Genomic DNA, 17,149 nt, shown 5'->3' with positions numbered 1-17,149 from the left:
TGGGGGTACCGTGGATTGGATTTGACTGATAATTAGCCTTTAAATGGTAATTACAGTTGAATCAAGCTTAACCCTGGTGTTGGTGTTAAGTTGATTTGTACGCCTTTTGAGGGCGTTTTTGTTGATAGTTAGCCTTTTGGGGGTGTCACTATGGTTGATAGCTAGCCTTTTGGGGGCATCACTATGGTTATTAGTCTTGAATTGATTGTATGTTACTAGGCCCAGTTTTGAAGCTTTGAGCGACCAGGTCGGAGATGGTTGTAGCTAGCCCCCAGTTCGTAGTAGAAGCAGCCCTTTGTGGGTGTTAATGTTGTTTAGCCCCAGTGTTAGAGCTTGATTGACATGTTAGATGACAATTAATAACTTGTCCTAGTTCGGAGATGGATATGGCTAGCCCCCTAGCTTGATTGGCTTGCAATAAACTGCAAGGGAGTGAACTTCCATTTTGCATTTCGAGCAACTCACTGGTTTGTAGTATATGCGAACTGTCGAGGAGGGAACTGCGTTCTTTGAATTGTTATATCTGATTCAAGAACACTTATATGCTTCTCAGTTTGGAATTGTTGATTCCTTTATTCGACAAAGTATTGCTTCCCCTTGATTTGTTATTTTAATTGATGATGGATATGTTGGCAACCTTTTGTGTGTTGTATAACTCCATGGCGAGCGAGCTTTTTAGATTGATTGACATCATGGATGCAAGCTTTGCGATGTGGTCAGTCTGGGACGACCTGGAATATTGATGTCCGTTCAAGCTCCAGTGAATTTATGACAAGCTGTGTACAAGCTGAACTGACAGTGATTGTGTTTAAGTTGACTGATAGTTAGAATATTGGTTGCTTTTTCCAAATTGTATACCTGCTCTGACTTGACTTGAGGATGACTTGATCTGAGGACGACCTGACCTGAGGACGACCTGATCAGAGGATGAGCTTATCTGAAGATGACCTTATCTGAGGACGACTTGACTTGAAGATGAGCTGATCTGAGGATGACATAAGTAGAGGACGACCTGATCAGAGGATGAGCTGATTTGAGGATAACCTGACTTGAGGATAACCTGACTTGAGGATGAGCTAATTTGAGAATGACTTGATCTGAGGACAACCTGACTTGAGGATGAGCGCGCTTATCTGAGGATGACCTGACTTGAGGACGACCTGACTTGAGGATGAGCTGATCTGAGGATGACTTGATCTGAAGACGACCTGACTTGATAATGCACTGATCTGATGGACGACCTGGTTGAGTGTTGCAGGAGAATTTGAGTCAGATGATGCTGAGTTGTCATATTGCACATTGATGGTACTAAAGTATCATGAGTTGGCGGATAAGCACAAAGATGACAAGTAATCGTGATCTTTAGCTAATTGGAGTAAGTTTGGATGTATTTTGGTATTTTGGCCATAACTTTGGCTACAGTTGTCAGAATCACGCGTGTGACCCAATTCGAAAATATCTCGGCGGCGCGCAAGCTGTCACCACCTAGCTTTACTCCGTGATGGCCATTTTTTAGGTCAAAATCCACTATTTTATCTTGCAAATTCTCATATTTTTTTGTTTTTGTCCTACCTGAGCTAATAATGCACTGATCTAATGGACAACCTATCTGAGGATGACCTGGAAGAGGTCGACCAGGCAGAGGATGACCTGGTTGACAACGACCTGGCTGAGGACGACCTGGCTAAGGACGACATGACTGATGACAACCTGGCTGATGGACGACCTAGCGAAGGTCTTTGCATGAGATCTGGCTGAGGTTTTGATATAGCTCTGTGATGAGTTGTGCTGGTGTACGCTTCACCTCATTGATATAAGTCCATAAATTAACATGCTCTGAAATTTCTGTTTGAGATTGGTTGAACCAACACTTTAGTTGACCTAGTAAGGAGTGACCTGTAAGCTAAATTCCTGGATCTGTATTGTCACCGATTCACCGTAAAGGAACGTGTGACATGGTGGTAGTTGCATCCCTCGAGTCGGTACTGGATCGACTGTAAGTGATCTATAAGTATGAAGTATATTATAACAACCCTATTTTTTTAATTAAATAAATAAATATTTATAACATGTCTTTTATTTTATTTTATTAGTATTATTTGGACATGGGCTTAAGTGGGATTTAATTAGAAAATAAAAATAAAAATGGGATAAATAGTGAAAGAGAAAACCGTGGGTAGAGATAGGGATAGGGGGCCCACCGAACCTCTTTCCTTGTATTGGGGTGTTTAAAAAAGAAATGAGTAATCATCGAAGAATCCCCTACATTCTTTTTCTCTGGTTCTCTCCCACCAAGGGAACCTTTGAGATAGAAGCACCATGAAGAAGTTGATAGGGTTATATACTAAAAGCATTATTTTTTTATTAACTCTAATTCTTTATATTTTGAATGAGAATCATATGGGCAAATATTATGCATATTATATATGTTATTAATTAGTTATATGCATGTGTCTAATACTTTATGTTGTAAATGATATGGTGTGTGGTGACACACAGAAGATCATATCATCAATACCTTATAAAGTATAAGTAAACGTTTATAACCTAGATGGATTTGGATAAACCATTGGTACGGTTGTAGTATAATATGGTATTAGTCTATCTTGACTATAGGATTACACTAGTACACTTTGTGTGTATTGAACAAGACCAAGTGAGGTTGTTTCTCTTTATACTAACTATATAAGAGAACAAACACCTCTGTTATTATAGATGTTTATCCTCTTAATTCGGATATAATAACGGGCACTTACGTGCATTGTACATTATTTTAAATCATCAATGAGTGAGATTCATTTGTGAATCAACAAACTCGATGGATTGGGTAATGACATTGTATGTAAGGTATGATGTTGATTATAGAAAAGAATTTGTGACCCGCAGGAAGTCGGGTTGATGATGTCCCCTTGAGGAGCTCATAAAGATTGTCATGTAAACTCTGCAGGTGGATTTAATCCGACATGACAATGAGGTTAAGTGGTACTACTCAAGGACATAAGAAGTTGATTAATGTAGTTGTCAGTAACTTGATTTAATCAATGGTCATTCGATATCTTAAACACGGGGATATCAACAAGCATATAATATGAAGCCCATAAATGTAACAAGTAATTTGGGATTAGGGCGGTAGGCAACAATAAGCCATTTGTTGACGGACTTGGGTCGTGTATTATGGGCGAACATGGGAAGCCCAAGCCCGTCAGGAGACCTAACCCTGATTTCTCCTCATGGTCCCTATTGTAACCTATAAATAGAAACTTTTTTTCTCTGGCCGTTTTTACCAAGGATTGCTCAAGAAAAGTCAGATCCAAATCGGTTCCAACTTTGTAAGTGAAAGAGGCCAAGGGAGAAAGAAAGGGCTGGAAGATCGTTGCCCACACAACGTCCATTCTAAGAATAGGAATACAATAGAAGATCAAGAGGTTGTTGATTTGTAGAATTCAGATTCTCAGAGTTATCACAGCTGATCAAAAAGGTATGAATTTCTAACCAAAATCGTGAGAACCTTTATTCCGCTGCGTATGGTTTTCACGGTTTGTAAATTGCGACCATAACGGTTTCTACAGAAGTCACTTAACACAACACCAACCACAAGGGGAAGAAAATATTAAAAGGAGAAAACGATACTCAAAACATCTCTAATGGCTCTTTGGGTTTAAATTTGAACCGCCCGAAATATTATCAAGATTCAAGAAATCTCCTTTTCTCATCAAAACTTTGTATTGTCTCACTTAATTAAACAAGAAAAATGGAAGACGGCCCACGCAAAAGTGTATCAGAAGTAACAAAAGAAAAGTTGTGGTTAGGCGTAACGAAATGCAAGCTGTGAGGAGAATGAATGTGGATGGGGATGAATCAAGTCGAGCTATCATACCAGGTTTTGGGATATGGATAGGCTGGGCTTTTGAGGAAGTATGTTGTTGAACCAGCCCTTATATGGTGGCCTAGTACTCTGGTTCAAGTTTCACTCTTCAGGGTAGAACAATGATGGGTTGCTTAGATGAAACCAGAGCCTTGGAATATGGGCAAGTGGTTGTGCAAGTTTCTCGCATGAACAGGGATGTGCGCTTGCTGCAGGCTGTCAATGTCCCAGGTTTGCACCGTACCATATGGTGGATTGTGTTGTATTTCCACAAAAGGGTTCAGGTGAGATATCTTACTACTTTCAATCATTAATTTCTTTGCGGCTTAGGTGTAGTTACTCCATTAAGTTCATATTGTTTTAGGCAGGGGTGTTGAGATATGCATATGCCAACCTTGGACTCCTGAATTCTAACTTTGCATGTTACTTTTAGAGGTGTTGTTTGTGATGCTCACCGGGCGGCCCGAAAGCAGTGCAATGTTCACGCACGAGGCCCCCAATATACAAGGCCCCAAAAAATAGTATTTGTAGAAAAGGCCTAGTTGGCAAATCACAAGCCCAAACCAATCAAAAGCCCAAAAAATTGGAAATTTCACAAATCACAATAAACAACGGAAATATCCCCTCATATTCTCTTTCTTCATTAATTATTTTCGTAAAAATAGGAAATAAGATATGTAATAAATGATCAGTATCGAAAAAAAGAAAAACATATCTCTTCTCAACGACTAGATATCTCTCTCAACGACTATATACCTTATTAATTATTTGCCTAAATTAGTCAATTACTCGAATACAAAAGAAAGAGTAAAAAAAATAAATAATAAAACCCCTCATTCACCATTTCACCTTCTGATCATCTAGTATCCTCTCATTTTCAAAATTCTTTATTTACAATTGTGGATTTGTATTAGTTTTCACTTTGATTATTCACCTAACTTTTGATTCTTCTTCAAGTAAGTTAGAGATTAAAATCAATTTTCCCTTTCTTAAATATTATTTTAATAACTCAATTTAATTCCAAAGTAATCTAGTCTAATTTAGTGTTGTATATATATTTTAATTGCAGGCATTACAAATTGTCATGTGAATTGTGAAGTGTGCAGTGAGTCAGTGACTTCATCAAGGCAGACGCATACCACTATCTTTCAATCTTTCATCTTCATTTAAGCATTAAAACATGGTTCTATTGTTCTAACTCAATTTCTTGTTAATTTTTTTAAAAAAAAATGCTTCCTAGAAAGTGTCAATCTGGACATGAAAAACGTAAAAAGAGACAAAGACTTTTAGAACTAACTCAATCTCAGAAAGGAGCCCTTGATAAATTTATTCTTAAAGAACCACAAGGTTTAGGAACAAATTCAGATGAAAATGAAAATGTTGATGATCTAGATAACAATGGAAACGAAAATGTTAGTGATCCTGACCCTATTGAAAATGATAACAATGAGGATGCTGGTGTTATGGGCCATACTGAAAATGAACAAGTCAGTAATTTTGGCAACGAACAACCAAGTCAATCCATTCCCTTACACATTTATGACCCAATAACTTGATTGGGACAATCTTGACACATTATCTAGAGATTTATTAGTAAAAAGGGGTCCTATAAGGGACCTATTAGTCGGAAAAGGACCTAAAGATAGTTGTTATAGATGTTTCTCTTCAACATTTTATACTCGACATTTACCGAATGGATTTACAGAGGATAGAAAATGGTTAGTATATTACAAGGCAATGGATAAAGTGTTTTGTTTTTGTTGCAAGTTCTTTAAAAAAAAGGTTTTCAAAAAAGTTTGTTGGTAAATGAAGGGTATAATGATTGGGGCATCTTAGTACTAGGCTTCATCAACATGAAACAAGTACGCAGACCACATCATTAACATGATCACTTGGAATGACTTATGTAAGAGATTGGAAAAAGAAGAAACTATTGATAAATATGTTCAACACCAAATTAACAAAGAGAAAGAACATTGGAAGCAAGATTACGTAGAATAATATATGGTGTGAAATATCTTGGTAAATATAACTTGGCATTACGAGGAACAAATGAGAAATTATATGAAAAAACAATGGAAATTTTTAGGCATAATTGAAATGATTGCAGAATGGGATCTAATAATGCAAGAACATGTTCATAGATAGATAATAATGAAATTCATTATCATTATCTTGGTCATAAAATACAAAATGAATTGATAAGTATGTTAGCTTTTGAAATTAAAATGCAATTATGCAAAAAGTTAAAAAAGCAAAATATTTTTCTGTGATACTTGATTGCACTCCAGATTTTATTCACCAAGAACAAATGACTTTGATATTGAGATGTGTGGATGTTTCGACTTGTCCAGTAAGAGTAGATGAGTACTTTGTAGAATTTATGGTAGTGAATGATACATCCGGGAGAGGACTTTTTCTAGAATTGCAAAATGTGCTTAAAATTCTTAATCTTAATATTGATGATGTAACGAGGTCAAGGATATGATAATGGGTTTAATATGAAAGGGAAACACCAAGGTGTACAAAAAAACTACTAGATATTAACCCTAGAGCATTTTATACTCCTTGTGGTTGTCATAGTCTTAATTTAACACTTTGTGATATGGCTAATTGTTGTGGTAAAACAAAAGATTTTTTGGGGTTGTACAACTAATTTATATATTGTTTTCACAATCTACAAAGCGGTGGCAGATTTAGGAAGAGAATGAAAGAGTTTACTCTTAAGTCAAGATCGGCTACCGTTGGGAAAGTTGTGTTGATAGTGTTAAAGCAATTAGATATCAAGCTCCTGAAATAAGAGAGGCTTTACTTTAGCTAGCTGAAACTGATAATGATTCTAAAATAAAGAGTGAAGTTGATTCTTTAGCTAGACATGGAATTGGAAATTTTGAGTTCTTGTTAGGCATGATTATTTGGTATGAGATATTGTCTACCGTTAATACAATTAGCAAAACCTTACAATCTGAAGACATGCAAATAGATATGGCTATTGATAAAATAAAATGGTTGATTACATATTTTAAAAAGTATAGAGAAAATGGTCTCACACAAGCCATGATAACTGCTAAAGATATTGCTACTGAAATGGAAATTGATCCTGTGTTTCAAGTGAAACGTCAAATTCCTAGAAAGAGACATTTTGATGAGAATGCCAATGAGGAGTCAATGCAATTAGCGGAAGACTCATTTAGAAATCAATATTTCTATTTTATTGTAGATCAAGCTATTAGTTCATTAGATAAAAGGTTTGAGCAACTAAAAGCATATGAGGATATTTTTGGTTTTTTGTTTAGATCAGAGAAGTTAAATTCACTAGATTAGTTGGAAGCATGTTGTGATCGTCTTGAAACTTTTCTCAAACATGAAAACTCTTCCGATCTTGATGGGAAAGACTTATATGGAGAACTAAGAGTCTTAAAAGAGGTGTTACCAAAAGATAAAAAATAAAGCTATTGATATATTTGATTTCTTGAAACGACACGATTGCATTGTTTTCCTAATGCATGCATAGCTTATAGAATTTTGTTGATCGGGGTGCATTCGAGCCTGAGAAAGAAGTTTTTCAAAATTAAAATTATTGAAATCATATCTTAGATCGACTATGTCACAAGAAAGACTAAATGGGCTAGCGTTAATATCTATTGAAAATGAATTTTTAAAGAAAATTAACTTTGAAAGCTTCATTGATGATTTTGCAGCCAAAAATGCGAGAAGGGAAATATTTCGATGATCCTATGTGTTAATGGAAGAGTATTGGAAGAGGGCCACATTTCGCTGTTTGCACGGGGCCATTGAAAACTCAGAGACGGCCCTGATGCTCACTTGTTCACCCTTACACATGAACAGTTCCATTTCTTTTATTTTCCTCCCTTTATGTGTCGTTCTTAGGCAATTAAAATTCCTTTCTTCTTGTAGACATTTTCAGTAAGATGAGTTAGCCATATTGTGGATCAACTAGATATACACGTAAAGAGGAGAAATCCGCCGGCTCATTTCCTATAAAACTTATATAATTTCCTTTTTTTTTTGGGCTAAACTTTTACTGGACAGCATGAACTTGAAAGGGCTGAGCTAGGCCTCAAAAATTGACTCCGGCTAGTGTAGTTGAAAATTTTGAACTCGACTTCTTTATTAAGTTTGGGTCCGGCCTGGCTAAGTAGAGAAAGAATGGTAAAAAAGAAAACAAAACAAAAAAACAAACTTGTGGACAATTTTCCCGCGGTATCTACTATACAATTAATGTTTGAAAGTTGAGGGTGGGAAACTGTGCACCCTAAAGAAATGAGTTCCACTTGGCTCCGCCCCTGTTAGCAAATCTATTAAACAAAGATAGGATTGAAAATTGGGAAAATGGACGAGGAAGAATCATTAGAAGTGATAACTAAGCTTGTAGTATACTCAATTAGCATTTGTTATGCCATTCACTCCTGAGTCATGTCACATTGTTGATACAAACTTTGTGTCGACATTATGCAGCTAGTAATGCACTAATGCATCTACATGAGATGCAAGTAGAGCTAGAGGATCTTGCATGGGATAAGAAACAATTGGGTGAACAGTTGGAGAGAGAGCTACATAAGGTTTGATTCTAATCTTGAAAGATTGGATACGTAGGCAGCCTTATGTAAAGGTGCATCTACCATATTATATATTATATATTAGTTTTAGTGATAACTATATGTGTACAATGTTAGTATTAAATTGGATACGTGATAGTGGTTGTTTAAGAAGGTATTCATTGAAAGTGCTATAAATGACATGTTGATGTTATGATGGGTATTCTTTGAATGTGGCTGGAATGACCCAAGGTATTCATTGAATGTGCTATGAATGATTTGTTGGTGTTATGATGAGTATTCCTTGAATGTGGCGGGAATGACCTAAGGTATTCATTGAATGTGCCATGAATTATATATTGGTGTTATGATGGGTATTCCTTGAATTGGCGGGACTGACCCAAGGTATTCATTGAATGTGTCATGAATGACATGTTAGTGTTATGATGGGTATTCCTTGAATGTGGCGGGAATGACCCAAGGTATTCATTGAATGTGTCATGAATGACCTGTTAGTGTAATAATAAGTGGTATTTCCTAATATGCGGGATGAACCATGTGGTATCAATTAGTCTTAAATGTCTTAAATAAGGTTTTGATTATAAATGAAAATTTGACTGGTTGAGATAAAAACTTTGTATTGGGATTGAAATCTTACTTGGGAAGAAACTACATGCCGTTTTGAAAAAACGGAACTAACTTGTCTTCTAAGTTGAAATAATGTAATATTTTTATTTGTGAATGAAGAGTTGTTCATTCGGTTTTAATTTGATATTTTTTTTATATCGTGTTTAGTAATGGGTTATTAGGGTTTCATCTTGGGTTTTCAGAAGATGGAATAAGGTGAGAATAATTCCCTATTTTAATTTTCTGAACATTTGGGGTGTGACATATATCTTGCAACATAGAAGTGTGCATAGATTATCCGAACTGATCCAAAGATTAAAGATTAGTATAAATGAAGGATAGTTGAATGTAGACTTATCTCTTAGAACACTGACTTTTCGCTTGCCGCCATTGATAATCCACACTAGCATCATGAAAACTTCAATGACGTGCTTGCCATAAAAGAATCTTGGAGAGTTTTCATTTGATCGGCTAAAGTTTTGAGTTGTCTTTCTATGGTGGTTTTACCAAGTTTCGTGGGGTTGAGAAAATGGTTTGAATGCTTTTTCTCAAGAAGACGAATCGACAGACGGCGCCAATGTAGAGGTACTATTTGTTAGACTGAACTCGGTTATGTCGAGTTGTCTACGTATCGAGTTTTTTAGTAAACTCAAATCAAGTCGGACGTAGTTCAAGCTTTTGATTGGTTGATTGGAGGGGAGATGGAGATAAGATGATCGAGAAGATGGAGAATTGGCCTCTCTTGATAATAGAGAAGACACCTCCTTTTATAGGCCTAGATTCTCCTTTTGCGTTGTCTTGATGATTGTTTTTACTCTTTCTGTTACAAAATAATGATCTCTCATTAATGATGCTGTTAATTAGCTTGCAGCTGTTATGTTTTCTAAGTCGTTTGGACGACCTGACTTTAAGTTGTATGCACAATCTGTTTGTAGTCTGGACACGTGGTCTCCCACGAGTATTTGATAGTGGAGGGAACTGACAGATACATTTGAAGGAAAATTGTCCAATGTGGACCTAGGTGGAGGGGAAATAGAGCTGCGTGCATTGGGAATGCCCTCGTGGTTGTTAGCTGTTACTTTTGAGTAAATAGTTACATATTTTATAACAACTTGTTGGTTTTAAAAAACAGTCTTGCTTTACAATATTAATTTCATGGCCAGGGCGGCAGGGCGTATTCCCAATGTCTACCATAAGAGTTCACTTTTGTTTGGGCTTTTAGTTTGGCGCCCCTCTGAGAGAGATAGAATCCACCTATGTAACCACAAAAGAAACAGCATCCACTGATTAAAAATGACACCAACACCTTGCAGTGACGTCAAGTAAGACAAAATGATGTTTTAGTGATATGGTCTCAAATGAACACATTTAAACACTCACGTACGTAAAACTTTTCTGGTTTTGTCATGTCTCTACCACAGTTGGAGGGGACAAGCAAACAGTTTATTACTGGTGAGTGGTGATTCATTTTTTTTTTGTTAGTCCTAAAAAATCCAACATTCCGCATAAGAGCAAAATTAACAAAAGAGTGTGGTCAAAATAAAAAACAATATTAAGATGATATTTGACCAATGCCAAACTCACTAAAGAGTAAAGATCACACAAATTCCTCTAGCCCACAAAAAAAAACAAGAACAATGACGCGAATTACATGGGCTGCCGTATGATATTGAAGTTGGCGTTCAAACTATTTACCAATATATAAGACGACCACGCAACCATTTTCTCATCAAAATTAGTCATGATTTATTCTTCATTTTCTTTTCGCAGTCTAACTTTTGCTCTATACGAAAGTCAAAATCACAATGCAGATTAGAAAATTGATCCTTAAAATCGTTATATCGACAGCAATAATAATTTCATGACTCGTAAGATTGCAAAGTTTACTACATGTTTTTTAACTTTTTTAACACACGAGGAATTACAGGATGCTTTCAAGGGTCACTTTAAAGTTTAAACCAGATAGAGGAGCTACGAAACTTCAATCCAAATCGGTTTGGAAAATCTGTAGGCGGAAGTGGTGGAGCAAAGTATCCCAGAGACTCAGAGAGTGGTCCAAAGCCTAAACCTATACACGTTGGATCAGATTCGCGGGCCCAGTTCATTGTTTAAGCTGGAAGTGGAACCGCGTCAGTTAAACCTTACTCGGGCCACTCGTGAGCCCCGCCTGGTAATTTGCGCTGACACACCGGCCAATGAAATCCATTCCCGCCCCTAGATAATTTACAGCTAAGCTTCTAATAATCATATATACCTAGAAAACGCGTAAATTCATGCTCAGATATACCCATTTAAGCTACGTAAATGCCTTTCATATGCCGATCACAATCACCTGTTCCTTAATAAAAATCACTTCAGGATTCCTAAATTAGTATTTTTCACATGCAACTCAACCTAACACATGAAATATGGGTGATGCTCTCCATACAAGAACATGGCTTGTAACCCCATATATAGTATTTTACTCCAAATTTTTCCCCTTGATGTATACATTATGATATTTAAAGAAATTTCGGAGTTATTGTATCGTGAAGAAATGTGAGCCAGTACGTCGTGGAACTGTGGAAGCTAATATAGTACTAATCCATTGTATTGTAAGGATAGGACTCAAGAGTACATAACAACGTTCAATTAATTAAATCAACATTCTCAGCTATTTTGTTTTTTCTAAGCATTTGATCTCTATTTCAAAATTGGTCAACTGATACGTACGTTCACAATTTCACATTGATTGTTGTGAAAATGAGTGAAAGCAATGAGCTTTGATCAATTTAATTAACAGTCAATGGTAATTTCCACAAGTGGAATACTTGTTCCAGAATTATTAATGTGATGATAATTCGATAACTAGTTCAACTTGGTGGAGTTCCATACTAAATTACAATTTTGCAACTTTGCTCGTCATAAAAATATTATTTGAAGAATATGAAAAATATAAAAAAAATCGTAGATTTCATAAATAACTTGGTAGAAGTAACATTTTACGGTCAGAGTACTCTTATAGTCTTACAACCATGGTAGAATAATGGAGCCTTAAATGATCAAGTTACACAATCAAACCATGAAGGTACAAAATACCAAATGTTTTTTTATGTACAGCGGGAAACGAAACAAAAAATTTACTGAACTTGATGTCACTAAACACCTCCAAAAGACATATAGCAGCCGGGAAAAAAAAGAAACATTTTAATTTCATTGTTTACGAACATATGTAATTAGTAACTCTTTGATGCTGACGGATTTGACCCCATATTTATAGTATCATCACTTAAAAAATTTTACCAACTTTGTTAGATATTTAAGTTAGAGAGTAACAAAACACAAAATACTAATTTAGGAACGTTCTATGTTACCTAGAATTATTGACATAGAGAACAACCTTGATCCCCTTTCAAGACTTATTTTGTCAATTACATCTGGCTAATTAGTGAGCAGGTTTAATATCTAAATTGTTTATTATTGCTAATATTTACAAGGATAATGTGAAGATTAACGAAGTCATTAGCATTATTAACTTGTATGTCTTTAGCATGGTACAAAATGGCCAAAGAAATTGCGCTGACATGTAATAGTGCCGATATATATTTGGAAACTCTATATATTTTGAGTTTTGCCGTCTCATACGTTGGTCAGTTGGTGTACGCTTATTATTCTGACATACAACACTTACACCTTCTATTAAAAGAAAAATCCTGCAGCCTGAAACCACCTCAACAGAAGCAGGCTTTATGTGAGTTTGCAGTGACACCCAGGGACGAGAGTATCTTGTGTTTCGTCATACACGCGTGTAACGGAACATAGGCTAGTACCGGTTTCCATCTCTCGAAGAGGACATCTCACATGCCAATGTGTCTTATAAAAAATTAATATTTTCCTTTTTTATTCATATCAAAAGTCAACAGAAACCACCTACTCTCTAACAGCTCCTACACTGAATACAAAAGTTACAAGGGTTTCATTGTAATTTCAACTTACATGTAAGATACACATATCATTGGCTCATTGCCCCAATCACCACATAAATTATCTTAATTAATTGGAATTAGGAAAAAAAAAAAGCATTGCCTACCCAAAATCCCACCTAAGACGGAATTATGTTAATTTTGGTAAGAATGCCAACTTTCTTATTATGGGCAGAGCCCCTCACCCTATTCCTCCCCACTTTTCTTCTTCTGGTTCCCTACTTAAATTCCCCTACACCCCCATCTCGTAATCCTATCTTGCCATCCTCTTCTACATATTTAAATACCATTAACACCCACTTTTTCTTCGATCAACACCCACCTTCTCACTCTCAAAAAAAAACAGAGCAAAACAGAGAGAGAAGAAAAACGGGGTTTTAAGCTTATAGCTATGGCAGTCACTCACCAATCACCATATCCTCCTAACACCAAATACTTTCTTCCTTACGTGAAAAAAACCAAACTTTTTCCTATAGTTACAGTTGTTGTACTTTGTTCTTTCTTCTATTTTCTTGGTGTTTGGCAACATGGTAGTGATGTTCAAGTAAGAGCAGCCACCACCATCACCAACAACAACAATGAAATCAAGTGTGGTGGTCATCAACAACCCAAACCTTCATCACCATTCACTTCTCTAGATTTCTCTGCCCACCATACGGCAGAGTCAGAAGTATCCACGTTACCAGTATGGGAAACAAAAAAATTTCCACCATGTGACGTGAAGTACAGTGAATACACACCATGTGAAGATACACAAAGGTCGTTGAAATTTGATAGAGATAGATTAATTTACAGGGAACGGCATTGTCCTGAAAGGGAAGAATTGTTGAAGTGTAGGGTACCCGCTCCATATGGGTACAAAAACCCGTTTCCATGGCCTAAAAGTCGTAACTACGCTTGGTATGCTAATGTTCCACATAAACATTTAACAGTTGAGAAAGCGGTTCAGAATTGGATCCGGGTTGAAGGTGATCGGTTCAGGTTCCCGGGTGGTGGGACCATGTTTCCTAATGGTGCTGATGCTTATATTGATGATATTGGGAAATTGATTAATTTAAAAGATGGGTCTATTAGAACTGCTATTGATACTGGTTGTGGGGTAAGTAGAATTAGTCCTCCACTTACGTTTTTCTACTTGCATTTTGTTATTGACCTTTTCTGAACTTTTAAGCTAGTAGTATTTTGGTGATTTAACATTGGGTTAGACTTTAGAGAAAATGCGCTTTCGGCTTTTCCGTTATGTGACTTTTGTAGTTTTGTTTTTCGAAGCTTCAAGTCAATTTAGTGATGCAGTGTAGGGAGGGAGGATTGAAATGAGAATAGTTTTGTTCTTAGAGGGGGTGGGGGATGTATACAACTATAGATTATAGAGTAACTATTTTTCTGCAAATCACAACAAAAGCACACACATGAGTTGTCTGGGCATCTTTTCTTGAATTTGCATTTCAGAATGTGATTTGACTTTATGAAATTCGGTGTTATTTATTTTGTTTAAATAGTGGCCAATATGTCGCACCTCTTATAGGAATTGGACGAAAGTTTGTAAACATGTGTACCCTTCCTCAAATACAGAAAAACAAATAAGATACTTTAATTTCAATTACCCGAAAACTAGAGAGAATTATAAAATGGAGAGAAATGAAATATACTTTCCCACCATTTTGGCTTTATAGTCAAACTTGTATTGGTTATGAAACTGAACCATTTGATATTGTAGGTGGCAAGCTGGGGAGCATACCTTTTATCCCGAAATATCTTAGCAATGTCATTTGCACCGGTTGACTCTCACGAAGCACAAGTGCAGTTCGCACTTGAAAGGGGAGTGCCAGCATTGATTGGAGTGATTGCATCAAAGAGACTTCCTTACCCATCTAGAGCATTTGACATGGCTCATTGCTCTCGATGCCTCATTCCATGGGGAAAGAACAGTTAGTTTCTTGACAACTTCCCTTTGCATTTTGTTTATGATATTTACAATGAGATGAACTATGTATGTAATTAAATGTGTGAACACTTGTTTTTGTGAAACAGATGGACAGTATCTCATTGAAGTTGATCGAATTTTACGACCTGGTGGTTACTGGATTTTATCTGGACCGCCAATTAACTGGAAGAGACATTGGAAAGGTTGGAATAGAACTAGAGAGGATCTACAGGCTGAACAGTTGACTATTGAGTCGATGGCGAAAAGTATGTGCTGGAAGAAGTTTGTAGAGAAGGATGATATAGCAATTTGGCAGAAAGCGACTAACCACATTCATTGCAAAATGAATAGGAAGGTCATCAGGAACCCGCCATTCTGTAAAGCACAAGAGCCTGATAAAGCATGGTATTATTACCTACGCATATCGTTATTTATTAAGATGTTTTTTTTTCATGTCTTTTCTTGTTTGGTGGTATTCTTTTTTTGTTACAATTTAATTATATTTAAAATTGTTGTAACTCAGGTATACAAACTTGGAGACATGCTTAACCCCTCTGCCTGAGGCATCTAACATACGAGATATTGCTGGAGGACAACTAACGAAATGGCCTGAAAGATTGACAGCCACGCCACCAAGAGTTCTAAGTGGAAGTGTGGAGGGGGTTACGGAGGATATGTTCAGGGAAGATATGAAGTTGTGGAGAAAGAGAGTAGAGTACTATAAGTCTGTGAACAACCAGGTTGCACAGAAAGGTAGGTATCGCAATGTGCTTGACATGAATGCGCAATTAGGAGGATTCGCAGCTGCTCTAGCCGATGAGCCACTGTGGGTCATGAATGTCGTACCTACTGAAGCTAAGGTCAATACCTTGGGTGTCATATACGAACGTGGATTAATTGGAACATACCAAAGCTGGTAAGCTTGTGCTTTACTTAACTACTCAAATTGATTTGCAAATGTTAGTTTGTTGATTAATTGCAAATGTTTCACCAATTCAGGTGTGAGGCTATGTCTACTTATCCTAGAACTTATGATTTCATACATGCTGATTCAGTGTTTAGTCTCTACGACAACAGGTAAGTTGCTCTGCAAAACCTTGTATATGATGCCAATTTTGATATTAGAGAGTACTTTCAGTTAATGCTCATTGGATGTACATTGTTACAGATGCGAAGTAGAAGATATTCTGCTGGAAATGGACAGAATTTTAAGGCCCGAAGGCACTGTCATCTTCAGAGACGACGTCGATGTTTTGTTGAATGTTAAGAGCATTACAGATGGGTTGAACTGGGATAGCCGGATTGTAGACCATGAAGACGGCCCTCTCTATAGGGAAAAGCTTTTGGTTTCAGTGAAGTTGTATTGGACTGCTCCAGCCCATCGTGATCTATGACGCAAAGACAATAGGCTTTGTCTTGTTCTGTTTTTGTTTTTGTTTTTGTTTCAATATTCTTTTCAACAGTTGAAGTACAAATCTATACACATAAATGATTGCACATACCTTCATTTTTCAAACCAATGGAGTTGTGCATTGATAACTAGTACTTGATTCAGTTACCAAAAAAATTGTACTTGATTTCTTTTTCCTGAACCAGTAAAATTGTGCATTTTACTTTTTCCAAAAAAACAACTGTAATTACTCTTCAGAATCCAAAATTATACTTGCTGAAATACTCGTGCATAAATTTACACATCTGACACCTGTTTATGATGAATGAGTAAGAAATATATTCTATTGGTAGTGTGGTTTACCACGACCCATTGATCTGTTCGTGGTGTGGTTGACTATTAGCTAGTTTGGTCATGTGGATAAAATCGTGGTGACTTATAAAAAAAACACCAAAAAAAAAAAGTAAGAAATATATTCTAGCCAGAATTATACTAATCGCGGTTTCCAGTTATTATTGAATTATAAACACGAAAGATTTCATATCCAATGTTGATTTATTTTGATACATTAAGTCGACTGTCATTTTAGAAATGCCAACACTAATAAAATTTTGTTGCCAGCAAAAGTCTCATTCCATTTGTATTTCCCTTGCAACTTGTAATAAGTGAATTTGGATAATCACCTACCAAAACAGAACCGATGCCTTCAAAGCAACTTGCTAATTATACTTTTATATTGACTGACATATTTGATGCAGGATGGTAACGTTATTACTAATTAGGAATAATATTAATTTTAGCAATTATGGTTATAGTTCTAAT

At 36.3% G+C, this 17,149-nt stretch overlaps 1 protein-coding gene across 1 annotated transcript; it reads left to right on the top strand.

The window, feature by feature from the left end:
* The first annotated feature begins 13,265 nt into the window (after nucleotides 1-13,265).
* On the top strand, nucleotides 13,266-16,568 carry LOC147513698 (putative methyltransferase PMT15). Its single transcript, XM_086596886.1, has 6 exons — nucleotides 13,266-14,112; nucleotides 14,731-14,941; nucleotides 15,045-15,342; nucleotides 15,461-15,853; nucleotides 15,937-16,014; nucleotides 16,106-16,568. The coding sequence occupies exons 1-6, from the start codon at nucleotides 13,405-13,407 to the stop codon at nucleotides 16,329-16,331; spliced, it is 1,914 nt and encodes a 637-aa protein (XP_086453012.1). The 5' UTR covers nucleotides 13,266-13,404; the 3' UTR covers nucleotides 16,332-16,568.
* The last annotated feature ends 581 nt before the right edge of the window (nucleotides 16,569-17,149 follow it).

The sequence above is a fragment of the Coptis chinensis genome, chromosome 3 (genome assembly GCF_015680905.1).
Source record: "Coptis chinensis isolate HL-2020 chromosome 3, ASM1568090v1, whole genome shotgun sequence".
Taxonomy (NCBI): Eukaryota; Viridiplantae; Streptophyta; class Magnoliopsida; order Ranunculales; family Ranunculaceae; genus Coptis; species Coptis chinensis.
Note: the sequence above shows the minus strand (reverse complement) of the source record. Positions and strands in the feature narration are given on the sequence as shown.